We start from the raw sequence: 23,083 nt of genomic DNA on the forward strand, positions 1-23,083 counted from the left end.
TTTTATATCAGTAAAATTTCCAGCTAACTATAAGTGGTGTGAAACCTATGGTTTTTTCAGTGAATTTAATAGGTTTTTTAAATGCTAATTCCTAACTATAACTGGTGTGAAACCTATGGTTTTTTCAGTGAATTTGATAGGTTTTTTAAATGCTAATTCCTAACTATAACTGGTGTGAAACCTATGGTTTTTTCAGTGAATATATATATATATATATATATATGTATGTATGTATGTATATATATATATATATATACACTTTTTTTTCATGGGGCAGGGTACCCGGGGCCTTTGGGAGGGCGGAGGGGGAAGGGGTGGGGTGGTCAGCACGGATCCCTCCCCAATAAATTACAATAAGCAAGCCCCCCAACCAGGTCCTGCTGCACCACGGTATTGTTTTTTTTTTCTATAGCTCGCGGGAGTCGCTGCTTTAAAAAAATTATTTTTTACTGCAGATTTGCTGATCCACCGCAAATTTATAGTTAAATTCTTTTTAAAAAATAGTTTTTGGCCCCACAAGGCCTAGGGGGAACGTATCCCTACCCTGCACCTTATATCTTTTGTAAACTTTTTTTTCTTCAGGATTAAAGATCCAGTCCTTAGTCCTAAAATAGCAACCATCATATCTTTGTTGATGTGGTGGCAGTCAATCAGATTTTATCTAAAGATTTGTTGGCCCTACAGATCCTTTGCAGAGTGAAATATCTACATTTGTCAGAAACTGCAGAATTAAATTACACCAAATCACTAACAGCATGCTTTCTGGACCAAGATCTTGCTTTCTGTCACATTGTTGTGATTCCGTTCAGCCATTTGGGCTGTAGCGGAGTCTATTTTTCCTATGAACGGTGAAAACAAGTTCTGGCCCCCTCCCTTTTCGTCCCCACTTGATAGATCACCTCAAAACTTCCAAGGAAGGAGCTGAAGTGGATACATTTTTTATTTTTATTTCATGAAGATTCAATAAATGGCACTAAAGTTATAAGCAAAATCATGGTCCCAACTATAACTACCCAGTGGCAAATACCCATGGGTGATATATGTATCTAGCACTAACTAAATATAAACAACTCATAATTTCCGAAAAAAGCAATTACTTCACCAACCAAATTGACGCATCGTAAAACTCCAGTAGACAGCTTTTTCAGATCATAATTAGCCTGGCAGATCCTAAACCCCCCCCCCCCCCCCTCAAACATCCTGTAACTCCTTAGCTTCATTTTTCCAAGACAAAGTCAGTCACATATACACCAACTTTGCAGCTAATCTTGCCGCTACCAACCACACTATCTCAACCAGCGACACCACACTCACACCCATTTCCACATCACTTTCCACCGTAAACACCATCACCCCTCCCACCTTCCTAGAATTCTCCCAAGTCACTGCAGACCAAATCCTACACCACATTTCCTCCATTAAATCTGAATCCCCCAATGACTAATACCCGAAATCATAGCCCCAGCACTAGCTAATATCTGCAACTCCATGTTCACCTCGGGTATTTACCCTTCCATCTGGAAACAAACGATCATTAAACCGCTTTTAAAAAAACATAACCTTGACCCCTCCGAAACAAAAAACTACAGACCCATCGCCTGTCTCCCATTCTCCACCAAAGTATTCGAAAAAATTTTAAACAACCAACTATCACACTTCATCAAACAAAACAACTGCTTAGACGACACACGATTCGGCTTCAGGAAGGCACACAGCACCGAGACAGCCCTCATTAAGGCCTCAGATGAAATCAGAAGGATACTCGATCAGGGAGGAGCTGCAGGTTTGGTCCTCCTAGACCTCTCAGCGGCTTTTGACACGGTCGATCATAACATTCTTATCGACCGTGTCTCGGCACTAGGAATCAAAAATAAAGCTAAAACCCTTCTCACCTCTTTCCTCTCCAATCGCTCACAGTCCATCGCCCAGGGCAACTTCAAATCCCCACCCTACACACTCCCCTACGGTGTCCCTCAGGGATCCTCGCTAAGTCCGACCCTATTCGATATATACGTGTCGGACTTGGCGAGGGTCATCAAATCTCACGGCATGTTACTTACCACTTACGCGGAAGACACCCAGCTAGTAATAGAAACTCACAACAACGGCCCAACAGTTGCAGCAAATTTCCAAAATGTAATGCACGCAATAAGTTCCTGGATGGCAAACAATTGCCTTAAATTAAACTCGGAGAAGATGGAGGTAATGATATTCGGCAACCTCTCTCCTAGCTGGTCCCCTCAATGGTGGCCAGTAGACCTGGGGCCACCCCTTTCCAGTCAAAAAAGTCAGAAATCTAGGCATCATTTTTGACAATACACTATCTATTCAACAACACGTCAACAATGTGGCCTCATCCGCCTTCCACACCATCAAAAAAAATAAAGAAACTTCTACCATATCTCCCTTCTAGTGCGGGTGAAAAGATCATGACCACTCTAGTTTTGTCCAAGGTGGATTACTGTAACGATTTACTCCTCCACACCCAAGGAAAGGTACTAAATATACTACAAATGGTTCAAAACGCGGCGGCAAGAATCCTGACCAACACCCCCAAGTTTAAACCTGTATCCAACATAATACGTAAACTCCACTGGCTACCAATCAGAAGCCGTATCAAATTCAAGGCCCTGTGCATCGCCTACAAAGCACTAAATAACTCTGGACCCAAATTCCTAAAAAAACATCTCAGCCTCTACACACCTACCAGACCCCTTCGTTCCTCAGCAGCCAACCTAATGACGGTCGCCCGAACTAAAAAATCATCCTGGGGCGACAGAAGATTCACAATCGCCACAGCTCGACTAGGAACACGCTTCCCCTCCACATCAAGACAGCCTCTACTCTCCTTACCTTTCGCAAACAACTTAAGACATGGCTGTTTAACCAATAACACACAGCCCACCCCCCGCCTCGCCCTCAACCTTCCGCAGCGCCGAGACACCTACGGGTATTTGCTGCGCTCTACAAATCGCAAATAATAATAATATTAATATGTATTTGTGGCATTAGCTATAGAAAATGTATACAAACATATCTTTCAAAGTTTTGTAGCTAACAATCTGTTCTCTCAATATTTGTGATTCAATATTTTCAGCCTACACTGCCCGCGTGCCTTTCCAGGACATACCTACCTTTCAACAGCACTTGCAGCATACTTTTAATTTCAGATTGGAGGACAAAGACAGGGCTTTGAAGACCGGTATTAAAAGAGAGTTAAAGCTGATGGGGGGCATGGGGAAACCTTTCATGTTTTTTTAAATTGCTACGAGAAACTGGGTTTACCGTAGATGGGGTTAACTCACAGGGAGAGATCTGCTAAAATGAACAAAGATCAACCATATTGGTTTTTAAGGGAAAGGAGAATGTGAGATAACTTGTTTCCGGAATACATATCCTTCAAAACGGAAATGCACCACACTAACATGAAGTATGGTAATGCGAAGCCTCAAAATGTTGATTGTACCTGCTGAAGTTTTGACCAATAAATGACTGGATTAACCATTTAAAATGCTTTCGTAAGGATTGTTCCGAGGACAAGTGATTTCTGAACTGAAACACTAATCTCTATTTCATGCCTCAAATCCAAACTGTTGGGAAAATTTGATTGTGGGTTCACAAAAGAAACTGGCAATCTATAAAGAGGGTGCCTCAAGATGCTAAATACAATAAAAGCAACAGTGCTATTTGTGAATTATCAGGGTTTTTTGCATTGTTTTCTCTATATGAAGGTTGTCTGCCCATCAACTAACAAAGTAAGTTTGAGGACAGTAGGCAATGGTGCAAGGTATAATATGGGCACTATTGCTTTGGTGGCTATTTCTATGATCTCTGTTTTGATAGATGTCTATCATGCACTTTGATCAGTGTGCAGGTGTTAGAAATTGGGGTTCTGGTTGGTTAAGGTATGCACCACTGCGAGGCAGAACCCACCACTCTAGTCAGGGTAAGTTAGATACACACAAAGTTAACCTGTGCTCACCCTCTAGTAGCTTGACACAGAGCAGGCAGGCTTGTCATCAGAGGCATTGTGTAAAGCATTTGTGCAATCCACTCACACAGCAACACAATGAATACACTACAGAAGGGACTCCACACAGGGTTATGGAAATCTAACTTTCTATATTATAAACACATTGAGACCAAAACAACAAATAAATTATATGCTTTTTAAGTCAGTACTCCTGGAGAAAGCAAGATCAAAAGGATTAAACTGATAAGGACTTCTTAAATTACGCTGGTTTTAAGTATTACATCAAATACACAAAAGTGACTACGGTGGCAGAAATACATTTGCTTCTCTTAAATTCACTATGGAAAAATTAGGGAAGGCAAATAAGCTTTCTTCGGAGCGGAGCGCCTATGTGGTACTTGCAATGGAACACCATGTTACAGCAGCCATTCCGAATGGTTAGGTATGGGGGCCTCAATATATTACTTGCACTGAAAACACAAGGTCGCCACGATAGAAATCTCAAATACTGGTACAGCTATAGGTATTAAACCCTGATAGGCAGTCAGTGCACTTGGGAGCGCTTGTGCGCTTCTATTCCAGTGATTATGGTAAAATTCTGGGGCATGCAGTGATCCCCGACCGAAAGTCTCCCTTACATTGGAGCAGGTCAAAAACAGTGCTCCACAGGATGCCAGAAAGGGTGTGTTTCTGACGAGAAGGAACACGGCAAGCGGACTGAAGCTCTGCCGCTACTCCAGGCTCTGTTGGAGGTCGAACCCAAACGCGCACCCAGACTAGGTCCACAGAGCACTCCTCATGTTAAATCCTGGACGCACATGCACCTCTTCTGAGGTAAGGCACACTGCAGGAGCATGAAAAACTCCGCTGTGGGAGCGTCAAGCGCTGCCCATAACCACATACCGCCACTTTCCTCTGGAAGAGCGGAGCGCTGGTTACACGCTAGAAAGGGCTCGTGCAGCGAGATGGCAAGAATGAGGAAAGTAGTCTTTAGTCAGCACGCTGCTGCCAGACTCACAAGCGACTGAGTCCCGCGGCAGAGGTGCTAAGAGGCAATCCCTGATGGTCCTGGGATTGCACAACAGGAGGCAAGCCAACAAGCCCTTGGACAACACCTGGGGTACAAAGGAAGCAGCAGGCCAGCACATTTAGGTCAGATTGCAAAGAGGCAGCCCCTCTTGCAGCTCAGCACTCAGCAGGTCAACACAGTAAAGCAGTCGGTAAATGATGGTCCCTTCTGGCAGCACAGCAGTCCTCAGGAAATGCTCACCTGTAGAGCCAGCAGATTTTGGTTACAAATCTCATGCAGTGTCTAAAAAGATGGAGTTAGAGCCCCAGTACTTATACTTTTCTGAAATGCCTTTGATATAGGGGGTGACTTCAAAGGAACCCTTAAAAGTGTGCAACAATCCCTTTCAGTCCAGTCCTGGCTCCTGAAGATCAGTAGGGGGTTCAGCCCTTTTTGTGAGGGCAGGACACAACCTATTTAAAGTAAAGTGTGCACCATCCCTCCCTGACACAGAAGACTATCTTTATGCAGAGGAATGCAGTTGTATCCACTGCCACACCCAGCCCTTCCTGTAATGTGGCTGCCTAGAGAGTTTGCATAAAGTGTAGCTGTCACTCAGCCCAGATGCGTATTAGAGACAGGCTGCAAAGCTCAAAGAGCTATAAGCACAGGGAAATGCACACTTTCTAAAAGTGCTATTTCTAAAAAAGTGATGTAAAACCCAACTACACCAGTAAGTAGTATGTATCACTACGATCCTAAACATACCAAACATGGCAATGCAACTCCTTTCTGATCAGGAATTTACCACTTAAAATTATATAAGGGAATTCCCAATGCTAGCCTATAGAAGGAGTAGGCCTAACAGCACCGAAAAAAGAAATATTTCTTGTTTCACTGCCACACAAAGGCATATGACCTACCTTTTACTTATACAGCACCATGCCCTTAGGGCTACCTAGGGCCTACATTAGGGGTGGCTTAAGTGTAATAGGCACCCTGCCCATAGGGCCTACCTCAGGGGGGACTTATTGTAATAAAAGAGTAGTTTAAGGCTTGGAAAGCAGTTGTGAATGCCAAGTTGAAGTGGCAGTAAATTGTGCATCCAGTCCCTGCGGTGGCACAGCTGAGACAGGTTTGAAAGGCTACTTTTGTGGTGGCACAATCAGTGCTGCCGGTCCACTCAGCATTTAATTAACAAGCCCTGCATATATGGTATACCAATTTACAAGGGACTTATAAGTAAATCAAATATGCCAAATAAGTGTAAACCAATCATGCCATGTTTAGAGGAGAAAGTGGTTAGCAGTGGTAAAGTGTTCAGAGTCCTAAAGCCACCAAAAAGGTCAGAAAAATAGGCAGGGGAAGGCAAAACGTTTGGGGATAACCCTGCAGAAAAGGCCAGGTCAAACAGCAGGTCTCAGAAGTCTTGGCTTGTAACTAGAGAACTTGAAAATAAATTCATAGGCTGAATGTATCTAAATTATTTTAAAGTGCGAATTATTTACTTCAACAAGATGTACCGTGGTATCCAAAAAGCCAGCACTCAAACTCTTGTCTCATGCTTCTATGTGGCTTTGTTTAGAAATGGTCAGTTTCCTAGATACATTTTTTTATGTAAAACTACAAAATCCTTAAAGCCCGATTTTATTGTACCTGTATGAACTTCCATGACGAAAGTTCTGTCCACAAATGCTACATAAGTGGGGTTTCTCTCCACTGTGAATTCGCATGTGTTCTTTCAATGTTGTTCTGTATAGGAAGAAAAAAAGTTGAAAGTTATCAGTCCTGCATACATGTGCAAACCTACACATTCAAATACGGTCCTCTTGCACATTAAGTCCAAATTCCTTTAGAGTAAACAGGCTCCAGCGGTAACATAAGGGAATTCAACCCTTTAATCATTCACTTTCATGAGAGAATACAGGAAATATTGTCACTATTAAAATTACATAGAAACCGGACACTTGTCACTATGTGTACAATTTAACTTTCGGTTTTCCCTTTTGTGAAGATCAACTTTGGCATTCTAGACAATAAATTGCAGCAGTTAAAACCCACCTGGGAAGCTTTGTCATGACACAAATAGAAGTGAGTGACAACTGTCTGATGTTACATTTACTAAACCAACAACAGCATCCTTTTAGACATTCCTGATTAAGTGCGTAGAGAAAAATCTTTTAAGCTCGCTTTTCGCCATTTGAACATAAAGTAATGTAGGACAGAGGTATTGCTCTAGATAGCCTCATCATATTTGCGTTGCACAAAAGTAAAACTTTGACCAAACATATTAGGCATCTATTTTTTACAAAATAAGATGCAAACTAACTTTGCTCAACTTGTTATTTAAACAGTATTGAAGTATCAAACAGTGGAAAAAACTGGTCTCTGATCTGGCCCAGCGAACTATGCAGTGCTGCGATATCGGCCCCCAGTAACAAAAGCAGCAGTTCTTCACACTTGCAACCTCACCCTCCCTTATTGATGTGTGTGTGTGGGGGGTGGGGGGGGGGGGGGGGGAGGAGGGAGTAGTGTGACAAAATTGCCAGGGTCCTCAGTCCGGCCCTGAACGCTGCTGTCTTAGATGGAGTACGGACGGTGGAAGCCCAGGTGAGTGCAGGCGTGATAAACACAATGATCCAGGTGCAACCCTTGGTTTGCTGAGGGCTGCCCTGCGCTGCAACATGGCCAGACTGCCGGAGAAGCACCGGGTGCATTGTGGAGATCTGTGGTCAAGTGCAGGAATCTTGTGTACCACTTCGCCAGCTCCTTCTTTTGTGCGTGGCAGGTGCCATTGGGTCAAAGACGCACTCCTGTGGCCCCCACGATGTGTGGTAGCTGACTGGCCGCCGCTACAGGGAGGCTTGTGATGAGCAGCAGACGCTTAAGTCTGGCTTCAATGAGGAGCCTATTGGATGTGTGGTTCTGCCCGGCTGTGCTCTCCGAATCAGTTGGTCCCAGTGACTGATTGGACGAATGGTGGAGTGGGCCAGGCTGTAGTCACTGTACGTGAATGAGACCCTGCTTAAGTAGGCCCCACATACATTTATAAGCAGGGCCACTTGAATTATGCAGCCGTAGGGGGCCAAATTATGCAGCAGCGCTGAGTTAATTATGCTGCAAGAAAAAGTCAATTATGTGGCATAATGCAGCACATTTTGTAATAGTATTACTTCATTATTTCTTGTTATATATTATAATTTATGAGCATAACGTTCTAGTAGGGACTGCAGTTCATGCAGCTCTCAGCCACAGGCAGCACGGATTAAATTATCCCCAGCAGTGTGATCACAATCTATGACAGTCGCCCTCACACACCACACTAATCAACACACAGCTGGAATAATTAATCAAAAAATAGGTTATAGTTTGCAGTGACGAAGCTGCTGTTCTACCCTGCTTGGTGTTATACAAGTCTCTCATCTGCGAGCTGAAGGACTGTTGAATCCCCCAATTAAACAAGTTAATTAAGCCATACAGGCTGATTTGCTCGTGCCCAGCTGAGAGACTCTGGTCCTCACGGAAAGTTTGAACACAGACAGCAATTTATATCAGCAGCAATCGTCAATTATCCTTTAAGAAAATACCGCTTTTGAGTTGTGTCCCACATTTTTCTTAGGTTTTATTGCTGGTGTTTGGACTAAGCACACTGAGTTACTGCTGTCCAGTGTACGTACTCTGGCCCATAGAGCACCCCTGATATATATTTATCTTAACCTATAAGTCCTTAGTATATGGTACAAAAGTGTACCCAGGGCCTGTAAGTTAAATGCCCCTAGTGGACTGCATTATAAACAGGGGGTAACCCAATGGAAGTCAGAGGACCGGGGTATCAAGTATTATAGAAAAAAACAGTCCTAAACGTTAATTCAAAATATACAGTGTACACACAGATCAATTATTCATTTCACTTTAGATCGCCATCCGATTAGATCCGTGATGGTAGATATCAATCAAAACAAAGAACATATATTAACCCCAGGTGTTTGTTGATGCAAGAAAACCACACCTGAAACAAAAAACTGTGTCTCGCCCAGTCCGGGAGACTGCATTATTTAATACATACTTAGAGAGACAGCATAGTAAACTTTTTCAAACTAGAAAAACACAGCTATTTACATAAGGGGTTCATTGTCAAAATGACGTGCATAGAGGAAAGTGATAGTAAGTGCTCGTGTGTAAAAGCGACCCAAGAGGTCAGTGAGAAGATAAAGTTAAAATACAATAAGGCTTTTTTTGGACAAAAAATAAGGTTCAATCCTTAGTGTAGAGAATGGATGAGCCTGCTCTACACATTATTCTGATAGGCACAGGGAAAAGGGGGCGTAGGAAGATCACAGGTGCAGGCTCGGGGGGAGAATATGTCGACGTTTCGACCCAAAGATACACAGGGTGGCTGGTTTCCTCAGGGGCGGGTCTTCATCAGGACGGGTGGAGGGTGGGAACTCAATATGCACAAAAGTAAAGTAACCCCAACGAGAGTGGGCACCCTTAAATGGTGTGCCACTGAATGCGCAATCAGTCAGCGCCCAACAGCCTTGGTATAACTCAGGCGGTTCCAACGCACTAGTCAATACCACGTTCAATTTCAAGTACGAATTCCCAAAGCTTGGTTATAAAGATGTAACTTGATTCACAACAAAGGAGCAGGAGCCATCCACCTTGCTCCGTTCACACACGCTGCATCTGAAACCGTAGACTGCAGCACATATTGTGCCACCACTAAAGTGACAATGTAAAACATGTCTCCAATCCTGCCCTCCAGCTTGGGTATGCACTTTTAAAACTGCCAATTCAACCTGGCAAAAAAACCTTTTGCCAGACCGAAAGTTTCCAATTTAATGCTTATAAGTCACCCCTAAGGCAGCCCTTAAATGATCATGAGGCAGAGCAAATGAAATTTTACTATTAAATCTTTTTATTAAACACAATTCTCTCAGGCAATGCAGGAAGCAAACAGCACACATGGTATATGCAATAAGGGCTAAATATGAGATAGCAACATCCGAATTAGGTATATCATAGAGGATACAAGGCAAAATGAGTCTCTGTGCCGTACCAAAAGGCAACTGAAGAAGATGCTGAAGTACAATCGCCAAGAGAGAGAGCAAACCTCCCAAACCCCACCCCGGATCCCGCCCCCTCCCAACTTGCCCACCCGCCGCCCTCGTTCCAAGTCCAGTTCCTCACTCCTCACACACATCCTGTCACGCAATCGAAGTTCCATCATCTAGCTGGGATAGCCGAAGCAGCCTTAGGTAGCAGGGACAAGTCACCTCCCTGAACTCTGAGGCCAACAGGGACAAAAAGGGCTGCCATAATTCCGCATATTTGGTCCCCTCTCCCGCTTTCACCAGGGACAACTTTTCCATTCCCAAGACTAACCAGAGCCTGCCTAACCAGCCCTGCAAGGTGGGTACATGTGCGGTGCGCCACAGGGCCAGAATAGTCTGCACGGCTGAGCCCAGTGCTATTGCAATCAGCCGCCCTCTTCTAGTTTTGAGGGGAAAAGTGATGGCGTTGGGAAGCCCCAAGAGAACATAGGCCGGGAATTTCGGAATCTCTGTGTCAAAGTGCGCATCAATTTCATCCAGAACTACTTTCCAGTATCCCTGAATATGCGTGCATCCCACAAAAGGTGTGTTAGTGTGCCTGTCTCTACGCAGCCTCTCCAGCAGGCCTTTTCGGCGTCAATTGCCAGCAACATGAACTCGTCAGGCAGTCTTGTGGCCCACTCGATCAAGTGTAATGCTCTCTTTGTATTGTCGGCCGTCTGCCTTTCAGGGATAAACCCTGTCTGATCCGGATCCACCAGCCCCTGCATCAGGGGAGCTAGCCGGTCGGCGAGTATGCTGGTGTAAAGCTTGAGATCTACGTTGAGGAGGGAAATGGGCCTATAAGCTCCGCATTGCGTAAGGTCCTTCCCGGGTTTGGGGATGACCGAGATGGTGGCCTCCATCAGATCCCTCGGGATGGCCCCAGCCTCTGCAAATGTGTTAAAAAGAGAGGTGAGCAACGGGGCTAGCTGGACGCAGAATGTTTTGTAAAAGATGGCGGTATAGCCATCCGGGCCCGGAGCCTTAGCCAATTTAAGTCGTGAGATCGCGGAGATCACCTCCTCCGGTCGTATCGCCCTTTCCAGCGTCTCAGACTGTTCCGGTGAGATAGAAGGCAACGCTGTATCCCACAAAAACGCTTCAACATCCGCGGGGTCCAGATCCGCTCCGGCATATAACGCGGAGTAGAAGTCGCTAAAGGTGTTCGCTATGTCTCTATCCCCTCTGACTCGGGTGCCGCCTGAGTAGTCAGTTCTTGCACCGTGTGGCGCTGCACCCGTTCTCTAAGTGCCCTTCCCAACAGCCTCCCGCAACGGTCCCCACCTGTATAGTACAGGTGGGGACCCTCAAATCTGCATACTCGGCGCGATCCTGGTCAAACGCCGCCAACTGTTGACGCGCCAGCCGAAGCTGCCTCCAGACTCTCGGCGCCGCGTTCGTTGGTGGATTCTTTCCAGCTCGCGCGTAGTCGCCGACAGCTCCTCCCGTGTTCGCGCCCGTTCTGCATTCTCCGCCGCAGTTATAGCTATGAACTCACCTCGTAACACCGCCTTAAGCGCTGCCCAGCGTGTGGCCCGTGAGGTGTCAGAGGGCTGATTATGTGTCATGTATTCCGTAATGACCACTTTGATTTTAACTATCACCTCTTTCCGATGAAGTAGGGTGTCGCGCAATCTCCAGCAGCGTGGGGCGCGGGCAAGCGGGGGAAAAGAGAATGCAGCCGTGAGCGGCGCATGGTCTGACAGCGCCATTGCTCCAATGTCAGTCTGGGACGCCAGCGCTGTGAGTGAGGTGGAAGTCAATAAATAGTCCAACCGAGCATATGTCTTATGGGCATTGGAATAGTATGTATAGTCCCTGGTGCCAGGATGAAAGTGCCACCAAAGATCAATCAGCCCCAACTCTCTCAGTCTGCAGTGCCCCCCTTCTGACAGAGTGCCTGTTTGCGAATAGCGCTGCCCTGACCTGTCCTGTAGGTTGTCAAAGACCAGATTAAGATCCCCTCCTACCACAATATGTCTATCAGGGGATGCAGCAGTCTCGTCAAGAACCTGATGTAGAAACTTTTCTTGTCCCTCATTAGGTGCATACACCTAACTGGCTGTGAAGGTGACCTCCCTCATAGAGAAACTGTAGGACAGCAGCCTCCCCTTTATCTCAGCTCTTTTCTGCAAAACTTTGCCTCTAAAGCGGTGTGACACCAATATCGCAACTCCTGCGGTCTTAGTGGAGGCTGAAGAGAAAAACTGGATCTATCTATCATTCTATGACAGTCCTTGGGCAGTAAGTGTGTCTCCAGTAAAAGGCAGATATCAGCGCTTTACCGGGTTGTTCAAGCCCCTGACATTTAAAGTGAGGAGGCCCAACTCAGTCGCCATCAAAGGGAACCTTCAAACCCCAAGCTGCTTCCCCTGTAGCCTCTGCACCTCAGCATGGCTAGTGACATCCATTCGTACCGGAACTTGGAAACCCTCCCCCCACCCCGTCATGCACCCCGCATTGGCATCACTCTCCTTCCACGTGTCAACACCCCTCCCCTCCCCGGTGCCACCCTAACCCCAACCACAAACTCCCCCCATTAGACCCCACACAGTCAAAAGAGTCCTGGGCCTGTCATGTCCTTGTTCAGGCCCCCGGAATGAAGTGTTGATGGGAAACGTGGCACTGGCTACCCCAGCGGCCCCCCACCCGGCCCCACTCAGGCCCACTTAGTTTCAGTGCTATTAGAAGAAGACACCCCCCCCCCCCCATCGACTAAACATAAGGAAGAGGCTTATTCAGGTGCTGTTGTGTCTTTGGACACCTCCTCGATAGCTGCCGCTTTCTCCTGTGCCAACGTCTCGGGGTCCGGTCCGACCTGGGTGCTCGCCGACGTCGCACTGTCTGCCAGCTCCCCCCCCTGAGGGGCGGGGGGGGGGGGGGGGGGGGTCTTTCTTGTGAGTGGTTGGCCACATCGTCCCCTGCCCCCGAGGACTCCTCCGACTGTATCCCCAGTAGGGCGCATGCGTCCGTCAGTGAACGGAACTGGTGAAGTGCGCCGTTCCATTTGAAAACCAGGCAGAAGGGGTGACCCAAGAGTAAGGGACTCCCTTCTCGTGTAGGAGCGAGGTGACCACCTTGAATGCCCTCCTTTTTTGTAAAGTAATAGCGGAAAGGTCCTGGTATAGTGCAATCTGATGGTCCCGGTAGCGTAAAGGTTGCTTTCTGCGCGCTTCCTGCATTATCCTCTCCTTCAGTGGGAAATCTGGAAGGAAGGCCAAAATGTCCGGCGGAGGGGCGGACGCCCGTTTTGCCAATCCCACTCTGTGCGCCCTATCAATGCGTATCACAAAATCCTCCCCTTCTCCTAAAATGTCCCGAAACAGGCCCTGAAGGAACAGGGTGATGCCACCTCCCTCCGCCTTGGATGGTTCACCTCGGACGCGTATGTTATTCCTCCGGGAGCGGTTTTCTAAATCTTCCGCATGGGCCTGTAATTCCAACTGCTGTTCCTGCAGACGCAGCACCTCCTGCTGCAATTGCTCTACTTCCTCGCTTCGCGTTTGATCAGCCTCCTCGACCGCTGCCACCCTGTCTCCCAGTCCATCGACGTCGCGGCGAAGTTCCCGATATTCGCCCGCCATCTCTTGTTTTAGGGTCTGAAAGTCCTCCCGTAAAGAGTTGAACAGGGATTCTAGGAACACCTTGGTGATTAGGGCCCTTTCATCTTCTCGCTTCCCAGAGTCCGCACCTGCCGCCGAACCCGAGCGGCTTTTGGACCCTTTCGGTGCTCCTTCCGTCAGCATGTCTGTGATGGTGTGTCCACCCTTGCGCGATCCCCCGGACATGGCGGGGCCCGCCGGGTAAGTGCCGCTCGAGGCCTCCCTCTGTGGATCAATAATGCCCCTCTCTGCCTCCACCTCCAACTCCCCAGCCCACCGGTCACACCCGAGCCACCTGTGCAATGGTACCTATCGGTGGGGGGTCAGTCCGGCTATCCGTCTGCGTTCGCCAATCTCCCGGACTTAGGAAGGGCCCTCGCAATCCAGGCTTGGTCCGTTCACTGCTGGGGTCGTGGGGGGCTCACCTGTGCAACATTCCAAGCGCCACATGTCCTGAGGGCCTCTCTCGCACCGGCTGCCTCCCGTCCACTAAGCAGGGCTTCAAAGAGGGGCCCCCTCCAACCAGGGCTCGGGGATCAAGTCGCCCTATAAGGGCAGGCCGGCCGTCGGCACTATTTTCCCACTTCCACCGCAGGGGTGCGTTTCATGGCTCCCCTAATCTGCCAGGCAAGTTCGAAGCTGCGGCGGCAATCCCACGCTGCGCGAAGGCAGGCTCCACCGCCTCAAACGACCCACTCTGTGTGCCGCCCTCGGCCTCCTTGCTCCGGTCCCGCTTTGCGTCAGACCTCCACACTCTGCCGGCTCTGTTAGGCCCTCCCTCGGCCGTAGGCCTCCAGTCCCCGGCCTCAAGTTTCACTGCGCCTGTCGGGCCTCAAATCGGCTGTGCCTGCCTCCGCTGCTCAACTTGCGTGCTTCGTCGTCCTCCTCTTTGTCCTGCACCCTGGGGGGTCCCCCAGGGTCCTCCCTCGGCGGCCCCGGGGCAGAGGCCACTCTACTCGCTCCCCGCTTCACCGGGAGTAGGCCCTCGAGCCGGGACCTCAATTTTCGCGCTCCCCGGGTGCGAGTGTCCACCGCTCCAGGGCGTCTCTCACCTCGGTGACTGTTGCGTCTGTTTCCGCCAAGCGGTCCACGTTGACCGGGCCGCCGCCCAGCACTCCCTTCCTGCAGCGCAGGCTACACCTTCCAGCTCCTTCACGCTGCCGCCCTGGGGCTCATAGCTCGCGGCCCGCTGCCGCTCCTCCGCGGCTGGATCTCCGGTCTCAGGGGCCGCCACGGCTCCAGCCGCCCCGTCGAGAGCTGCACTGTGGCCTCCGCACCAGGGGCCCCCAATTGGAGGCGCCGGAGGGGGGTGTAGCGCTGCTGATTGGGCATTTACCGGGGCCGGGGTCGGGAGCCTCCTCAACACACGTCCGCTGCGGTCGCCATCTTGGCCACGCCCCCAAATGAAATTTTAAAAGCAGGACATATATATTTTATGTTGACATGTCCTTGCAGTGAAAAGACTCCAAAGTAGTTTTTCACTTGACACTGAGATACAGGTAGAGGGCTTGACTGCCCCCTCACAAGATAGCCATCTGGGCAGTGCCCAGGAACGTAATTAACTTCAAAGGAAGCCTATCTTGACACTGGCGGATTTAGTTCATACCTAGGTCTGCCTACCTTTTGTCTTCATAACCAACTTGTTTCCCAACCCAGTCAGCCAGCAGCTACCCAAGAGCTGGAGTGACCACCAGGGAGCGTTTGCCCATTATCATTGCAAAATCTCTGGGTGGGCACAGGGAACTCTGCACAGGGGAAGACATGTTCTGCCATATTGGCACAGTGTGGCAGTTTGCAGTAAGACACAAATGAAGTGCTACTAAAGTGGGTAGGGTCACCCCAGGTAACTTTTACTCAATTGGTTAGGGAGTGGCCAGGAGTTGTCCCCATCCACAGGCTGACACTCAAGCATACATGTGCACCCCAGTACCCTTTTCAGAGCACCTATAGACCTGTGGACGACAAAAGTAGTAGTGTGCTGCAAATAGTTTTTGTCCATTTTAGTATGTCCAGATTCTTTTTTTGCTTCTTCATCACCTGGTTTTGGACTTTTTACTGAGGTTAAGTCTCACTACTTTTGTTTTACCCACAGTAAACATATGGCACATGAGCTGCATATATTCACCGCCTGTATCGGCCTTTAAGATAAGGACATTGCGACGCGGTAAGGGGCATTTGGCTGGTTACACGTGTGTGGCTGCGCAAATAAGACTACCATCGTGAACAGCGTGGTAACGGAGCACAGGTAGCCTGGTGCAGAAAGAACTCTACAAGGGTAGATGTTGACCTGGGACAGGCCTTAATAATATTTGTAGGCATTCATAAAGTCAGTAGGGTTTATTTGTTTATCTACGGTGCCAATATATTATACACCAAGGAGGATATCTACCTTAAAGGGCAGTTTTGTTTCCTTTAGGCCTACAAAGTCCAGTATAGATTCAAACTTGGGTAAAATATGTGCCAAGTTTGAATATGCAGGCTACAAGAACCTACATGTATACTCTATGGGTCGTCCAGAATTGTCGTACATCTCTGGCTCACCCCAGGATCAGGTTCCAGGCCTTTTCTCACCCTACTGGGTCAAGTTAATTACTTTGCTCGTCAGCGGAGGACGCAAAGGCCTCCCCACACAAAATGAGTAGTTATCATTACTTCACTCAGCTCCTGCGGAGGAGGGGTTTGAAAGAAAATCTGCATCTGTTAATTAGCTGTAACACTGTACCAGTAACAGGACAACCCAAGCCCACTGAACAAAGCAGGAAGCTCAGACCACTGCAGCCAATACAAAAGGGAGCTCCCTTTTGGAGGTTTTGGTGGCCAAGTCCCTAGCAGTGATGTCAACTACAGATGAAGCTGAGCTCCTCAGAGAAGATGTGTGTGGAGACCAACTGGTGGCGCCATCTTGGATGTGTGGTAGACAACCCGACTACCCTTTGCTGAGCATATAATGGAAACAGAAATTACGGCAACCATACAGAGAATGCAGACTTGCAGAATCTTTGGGAGTAACAAGCTACCAGTTGAATTTTACAATCAATACACTGACCTACCTATTTCAGACCTACTAAAAAGTATGAAAAGGCAGCATCAGAGAGACTTGTCCTCCCCTCCAGTCGAGAAACACTAACAATAATGCCCCACAACCTGCTAACTCCTAACCTGGTGTGATTTATATAGAACGCTATCCTTAAAGCAGGTTATAGAATTCTAGCCAGAATAATACCAAATATGCTGCTCCCACTGTTGTTGTTGCAGCTTCAAATGCAGTGCAGAGTTCCTTGTATATCCAACTGTTTTCAGGCAAGAATAAAAGTGCCAAGATTACTCTGGTGAATAATGTATCTTACGGCAGAGAGATTGGAGTGTTGTCTTGTCACACTTTTGACTCTTCTAAGGTAGTTGAGAGGGTTAATATGCCTGCTGCAAAGAGTGTGTACTATGTAGATCACAGAGCAGAATCATCATCACCATTAAAACCTTTATTTAATTTTATATAATATCATAAAAGTGCAGTTGCAAAAATACATCATACATAAACCTACATAATGGCGTTCCTACAGCAATTATAAAATGCATCCAAAATGTTCCATAGAAGCATCGTGCAGGACAAATCCCAAAGGGATGGATACATAAAATTGAAATAGCCGCAAAAAGAATGATAAGGCAGTAAATGCCTCCAACTTTGAGCCAATTCTGTTGACAAAAACCTCTAGGGGTCTGCTATGCTAAAGAATTTGATAGTGAGCCTATGTGGGGATATTTCTACAAGCATGGGTTCCTATACCTTCATAAGAGGGAAATCAGCTATTGATGTGGCAAGAAAAAAGTGTGAGAAAGCAGATGTAGAAATCAAGAGTAAGAAGGACTTGTTGCTAGGCTAATATTGATTATATTTCACACATTATTATAAATCCAATCAATCAGCTACCATAAATCATACAGGAATGTATGGAAACAATTAAGATACATTATCATACAAAATATTAAACTCCATGGCAGCCCTACACTGTCTAAAATATGCCTGATACAGGAGTGGTAAAATAAACACAGTCCTTAGCAAAGAATAGTATCTGTAGAAAAGAATAAAGTACAGGGTGCTTTGTGCTGAGCGTTCATCGCAAGGAAAGGCAGGCAAATTGGCAACGAACATACCTTGTCTGGAGTAGGCAACAAGAAATTAACTGCGTTTAAGCATAGCTAACAAAAACCTGTGGTGAAGATTGTTAACCCATAAAAGGTACGGTTCAATACCAAAACAGGTACGAATTTGAGGAAGGACATTTCAGAGTTCTTTGACATCAATTCTTCTACGCATTTGGCTAAAAAGAGTTTAGTCAGGGGTCTGGAGAAGCTAGCCATGAAGGGGCAAGGGTTCCAGAACAACTCGTCTAAATCCAGCCAACTTTAAGTCTTAGATAAGTATGCAATCCAGGGAATTTGTAAGCTCCCACCCAGGTTCAAGCCATCGGCTACAATGTTACGGTTCACTGTGGTTTCCCCCTTGGTCCATTTTTTCAACCATAGCTGGAGAGGCTGCAGCTTCACACATACCGTACCCTAATTTCCATGTGACATATGTAACTGCTCGTGGACTGGAGTACAGCAAACAGCCTTTTTATGAAACCGTTCTCGACCTTCTCTACATCCAACTAGTTTTAGAGGTCCCAGACACCAGCCCTATATGTGGCGTCAGGGCAGCACTTAGACTAAAGGATTTTTAACAGCTCTTTGATTGGTTAATTGGTAATCTAGCGGCAACGCTTAAGAGTACTTCTGTGCTCATGGCTAGGGCAGCTGCCCTGCCATCCTTCAAAGTTTCCCAAGTCAGCCTGTCATCAAATAGTATTCCCAGATAGGGATAGTACGAGACCTTACTGATCTTTGTTTAATTGACAAAAAAGGCCCTATTTACCTTGTTTTAGAGACCAACACCCATAAGGTGGAGCTTTGGATGGTTCACTAACAGATCTAGACTGTTCTTGAAGGGATGTATGACGTTACCACGCATACTTTTACCACGCATACCTTTACAACGCGGTATTTACAACAAATACCGTTACAACGCATAGCGCTTGGAGGTGCTGGATAGTGGTAAGTATAATTTTCTATTCCAACTCCAGTCCCCGTGGACACTAGGGAAGGTGTTGGATAGAAAATTAAACTTATTCCCTATCCTAGAGCGCCCCCCAGCGCAATGCGTTGTAATGGTATGCGTGGTAATGCCTGCGTTGTAATGGTAGTGCGTTGTAAAAAATGCGTGCTAAAGGTTGTATACCTTCTTGAAGGCACACACTTGGTATATTAATCACTGCAAGCTGTTTGCAGTCCTGGAGAGCCAGACAGTATTATCTGCATAAACCAAGGCGGTATACTACCCTTGCCAACCATGGGTCAGTCAGCTCTGTGGTTCAGTAGATGCTTCTCCATGCTGTTGACATACAAGGAGAAAAGAAAAGGTGCCAATATGCACCCCTTGTGAAATCCACGTTCATGTCTAACGCAGTTGTTTCCCCTGTTGGGCCATAACACACGCTTGTAATTACCTCTAGGTGGGGGAAAAGTCCTTTAGGATGAAGCCAGTATCACGCTTTGCCTTCACAACGCTAGCACTATTACTGGTAGGTACTAAGTTGTGTGCGATCAAGTCTTAGGTGGGCCCATGAATGGAATAGCCTTAAAGATTGGAGCCAAAATGTGTACATTTGTCCGAAATGATCCACCGGATCACATTAGGGCTTTTGAGGCAGGACACCTCTTAGTAACCTCTATCATGTCCTATTTATCGCGCTCTAATTTGCAGATGGGTTGGATGGAAGATAGCGGTGCTACAGATATTCTTGCCTGGGCCATGCTAGAAGCATGCCCCCTATGAGGGGCAAATTCCTGGGCTTTATCCATATAGTTTTGATTTATCGTTTGCCAAAAAGCTTACTATTTTTAAGGTCGCTGGCCTTTACTGGGTCATAGTAAGCTGCTTCTCTTAGAGTTTTTTCTAGAGCCTTGTACCCCTTTCAACAGGTGCAAATCCTATTAGGATCTCTTGGGACAGTTGTGAGTGTCGACAATAAAATGATGGGACTTGGTACAGGTTGCATCAAACTACCTCACCTGGGTAAGCATTGCCTGTGCAATTTCGCAGATATTCGCAAAACAGTATTTTATGTGCATAGATCACTGGTTTGCTGCTTATGTCACAAACATCCTTTTGTTACTGTGCAGTTCATAGGTTACAATCGAAATCTAGGTTAGAAAGTTAAGTTTTTCTCCCAGTCTTGCATTACCCTTATTTTGCAAAAAAAAGGGTTTGTTTGGGTAGAAATAAATTCTCATTAGTAAAGTCACCCGGAACCTCTTTGTTAGATTCTGAATCCTGAGTTTGGGCTTCCCCAGATCAAGCACTCTAAAAAAAATGCCACCAGTATGGATGATATGTGAATCCTGCACCTTTGTCTTATGTAACATTTTCTATACACTGAATTACACATGTACGATTCACTTGTCTCTGTATGTGTGTGTCATGTAAAATGCTCCAACACCCTACACTGGTATGAGAGGGGCTAAAAAAAATGTTTTAATGTGTGTGAGAGAGGGGCTATGGAGAGTTGAGGGGCACTGTTGGAGGGTGAAAGTGAGGACATCATTGAACAGCCCCAGCAAAGACTGCGGTATCCTGATGCTCATCAAGGACATCCTTTACTATGCTTTAAAAACGAATACAATTGTATATATAATAAAAAAGGGTAGTTGAATGCATTATTTTTGTATGTTTTTCCCAAATCTTCATGGGGGAGAACACCCCCCCCCCCCCCCCCCCCCCCCGATTGCCTTGCAGTGGTCAGGCTCTCTTGGTGCGCTCCCAGGCTTTGCACCATATAGGAGTTGGTCTGACAACATTTGCCAGGGCTGCTTTGGGTTCCCAGTCCACCCCTGCCCTTTGCCAATGGTGGATCTGAGCCATGCTTGAGATTTACAAAACATGGCTTTACACTCGTAAACAGATTTACTCGCATATTTTTGGGTGTGACTAAATCTTCTCCCTAGAAATGGTAGTGGGCTTTCCAAGATGGGAATGTCGTAAATGTTTGGGAACACACACAAACCTATTTGTTTGGAGGTATTTACAATCATTTTCTCTAATCAGACCCCCCAGGATATAGCGGCCTCGATAAGCAAATTTAGCAGCACAAATATGGAAATTTAGCGGCACAAATATGGAAATTTAGCGGCATTTTTACGTTACTTTATTTTACTTATAATCATTCATTTTCAGCCTTAAATCAATGGAAACTGTTTTAGCAGAGTATTCCGCTTTGAAATAGGCAGCCTAGAATATGGAAGAGACGAAACAGCCCACAGGTGAAGGCTCTTATCCATAGGAAAGGCAATCCTCCATTTGCTTTACTGTAGGTTCTGAGAAGCCCTGTAGGCGACATGGCCAGCTGCATAGCATTGCTATTCCTAGCTCTCAGTGGCTCGAGAACCAAAGTGAACTTATAATACCTCTGGTCTGGCAACTTCACCGTAGGAATACAGGGAAGTCCCTAACTTGCCAAAGAATTGGGAAAGATGTCTAGTAAATCGTAAGGGAAGTGCTCACAGCCCTTTTTGAAAAACCATAACCACATGTATAATAAATCACAAGAATAGATCAAAAAATCACAAGAATAGGTAAAAAAACAATTTCAATAGTGTATAGAAAATTGTACAATTTATTCAAAGGCTAATACATTCATAAAACAATTTTAAAAAGGTATTTCATAGAGAATTTTTTTTAGTGCCATTTAAAACAGTTAAAAATGTGTCAATCCACATAAGAAATAATAAAAAGGAATTATAGCAAAGTTGTTGACGCAGCGTTTCGGTTTTATGATAGGACCTTCATCAGTACATGGTTCTAATTTAAAAATATTGTATATTATTTAGAGATACTGTATCTCTAAATAATATACACCAGAGATAAAGATGAGTTGTATTTAAAGATAGCTGGGTGAAGTAAGGGAGTAAGAATGCCCGATAGTGGCGCGGTGTGCCGCCAATCAACAGAAGTAATTTACCCTAGGTAAAATAAAGATAGCGTTTGTTACAAAAAATGAGATATAGATATTAAAATAAGATCGCTATACATAACACTGAAATTGAAAGAGCGAAACTTTTCCTTTTTAGAGCACGATAAAGTATAAAATCAGCTCTTGAAGAAATCGAAGAAGGTCACGCTAAGTAATTAGAGCACTTGACGAACGGCACAATTGTCAATGCATCCAGCCATGCGCTGAACTTTTAGCAATTTTTCCCATATTTGTGGGTAAGTGGTGATTTTCACTTTCTGTTTCGAATTACGAATTAAGAAATAGGATATTCATTTTGTAAGAGCATCCCTTTCTCTTTTGTTATTTCCATCAGGACACAATTTTTTAATCACTCAAAGAATCGGTGGCTCCCTTGACCCGTAAAGAACATTCCAAATTAAGAAGGTAAGTAGGTTCTTCTATCTAGTGGCATAAACTGATGCAGCCAATTCAGACAATAGCATAACTACTAAGATTACCTTCACCTTTCTTTTCAATTCAGAATCATGCACTATCCATGAAATTAAAAGTGCTCTAGCTTAAAGGAAGATGTCGGGTTTATGAATGACCCAAGTGGTGTGGATTTGGAACTAACCACACAGATACTCTACAAGGTAAACACAATTTGTACTATAGGTGTAAAACAATAAACTGGGCTTGAGAACATGCCCTACCCAAAATTACGCCGAGTAATCCATGTAGATCTGTTCACATAGTAAGTAAAAGATTGAGTCAAAATCCTTGAAATGAAAATTAGGGATTGGGCATTACCCGTTTTTTCGAAGAAGTCACACCTAATTAAATAAAGATGTGACTTTAACAAGATCCCCTCCGAAGAGGATTTATCCCCAGTTAGTGTAACTTATTGCTAATTTTTCTCTAATACCGGCACCACATGTTTAATAAACAAGAAGAGGATTCTATTGTGCCAAAAAATGTATTGACTGTTTCAACTGTAGTTTTGTATTTAATACAACTGATGTACTTTGTGTAAAAAAAATAATAACAGTGACTGTACCTAATTGTATGTTTCTTTTTAAATTAGAACCTTGTCCTGATGAAGGTCCTATCATAAACCCGAAACGCTGCGTTGACAACTTTGCTATAATTCCTTTTTATTGTTTCTTATGTGGATTGACACATTTTTAACTGTTTTAAATGGCACAAAAAAAATTCTCTATGAAATACCTTTTTAAAATAGTTTTATGAATGTATTATCCTTTGAATAAATTGTACAATTTTCTATACACTATTGAAATTGTTTTTTTGCCTATTCTTGTGATTTTTTGATCTATTCTAGTGATTTATTATACATGTGGTTATGGTTTTTCAAAAAG

The 23,083-nt window shown here is 45.5% G+C and overlaps 1 protein-coding gene across 3 annotated transcripts in view; it reads right to left on the reverse strand.

Annotated features, from left to right (window-relative positions):
* The window catches only part of ZBTB41 (zinc finger and BTB domain containing 41), a 323,994-nt gene that overhangs the window by 159,358 nt on the left and 141,553 nt on the right, over positions 1 to 23,083 (reverse strand). For all 3 annotated transcript variants that reach the window (XR_015308354.1, XM_086954800.1, XM_086954792.1), the window contains exon 7: positions 6,639 to 6,734. Coding sequence is in view for 2 of the 3 variants with exons in the window: in XM_086954800.1 (XP_086810926.1) it covers positions 6,639 to 6,734 (96 nt within the window). In the remaining variant the exon portion in view is untranslated. The remainder of the gene's footprint in view (positions 1 to 6,638; positions 6,735 to 23,083) is intronic.

The sequence above is a fragment of the Lissotriton vulgaris genome, chromosome 1_1 (genome assembly GCF_964263255.1).
Source record: "Lissotriton vulgaris chromosome 1_1, aLisVul1.2, whole genome shotgun sequence".
NCBI classification, from domain to species: domain Eukaryota; kingdom Metazoa; phylum Chordata; class Amphibia; order Caudata; family Salamandridae; genus Lissotriton; species Lissotriton vulgaris.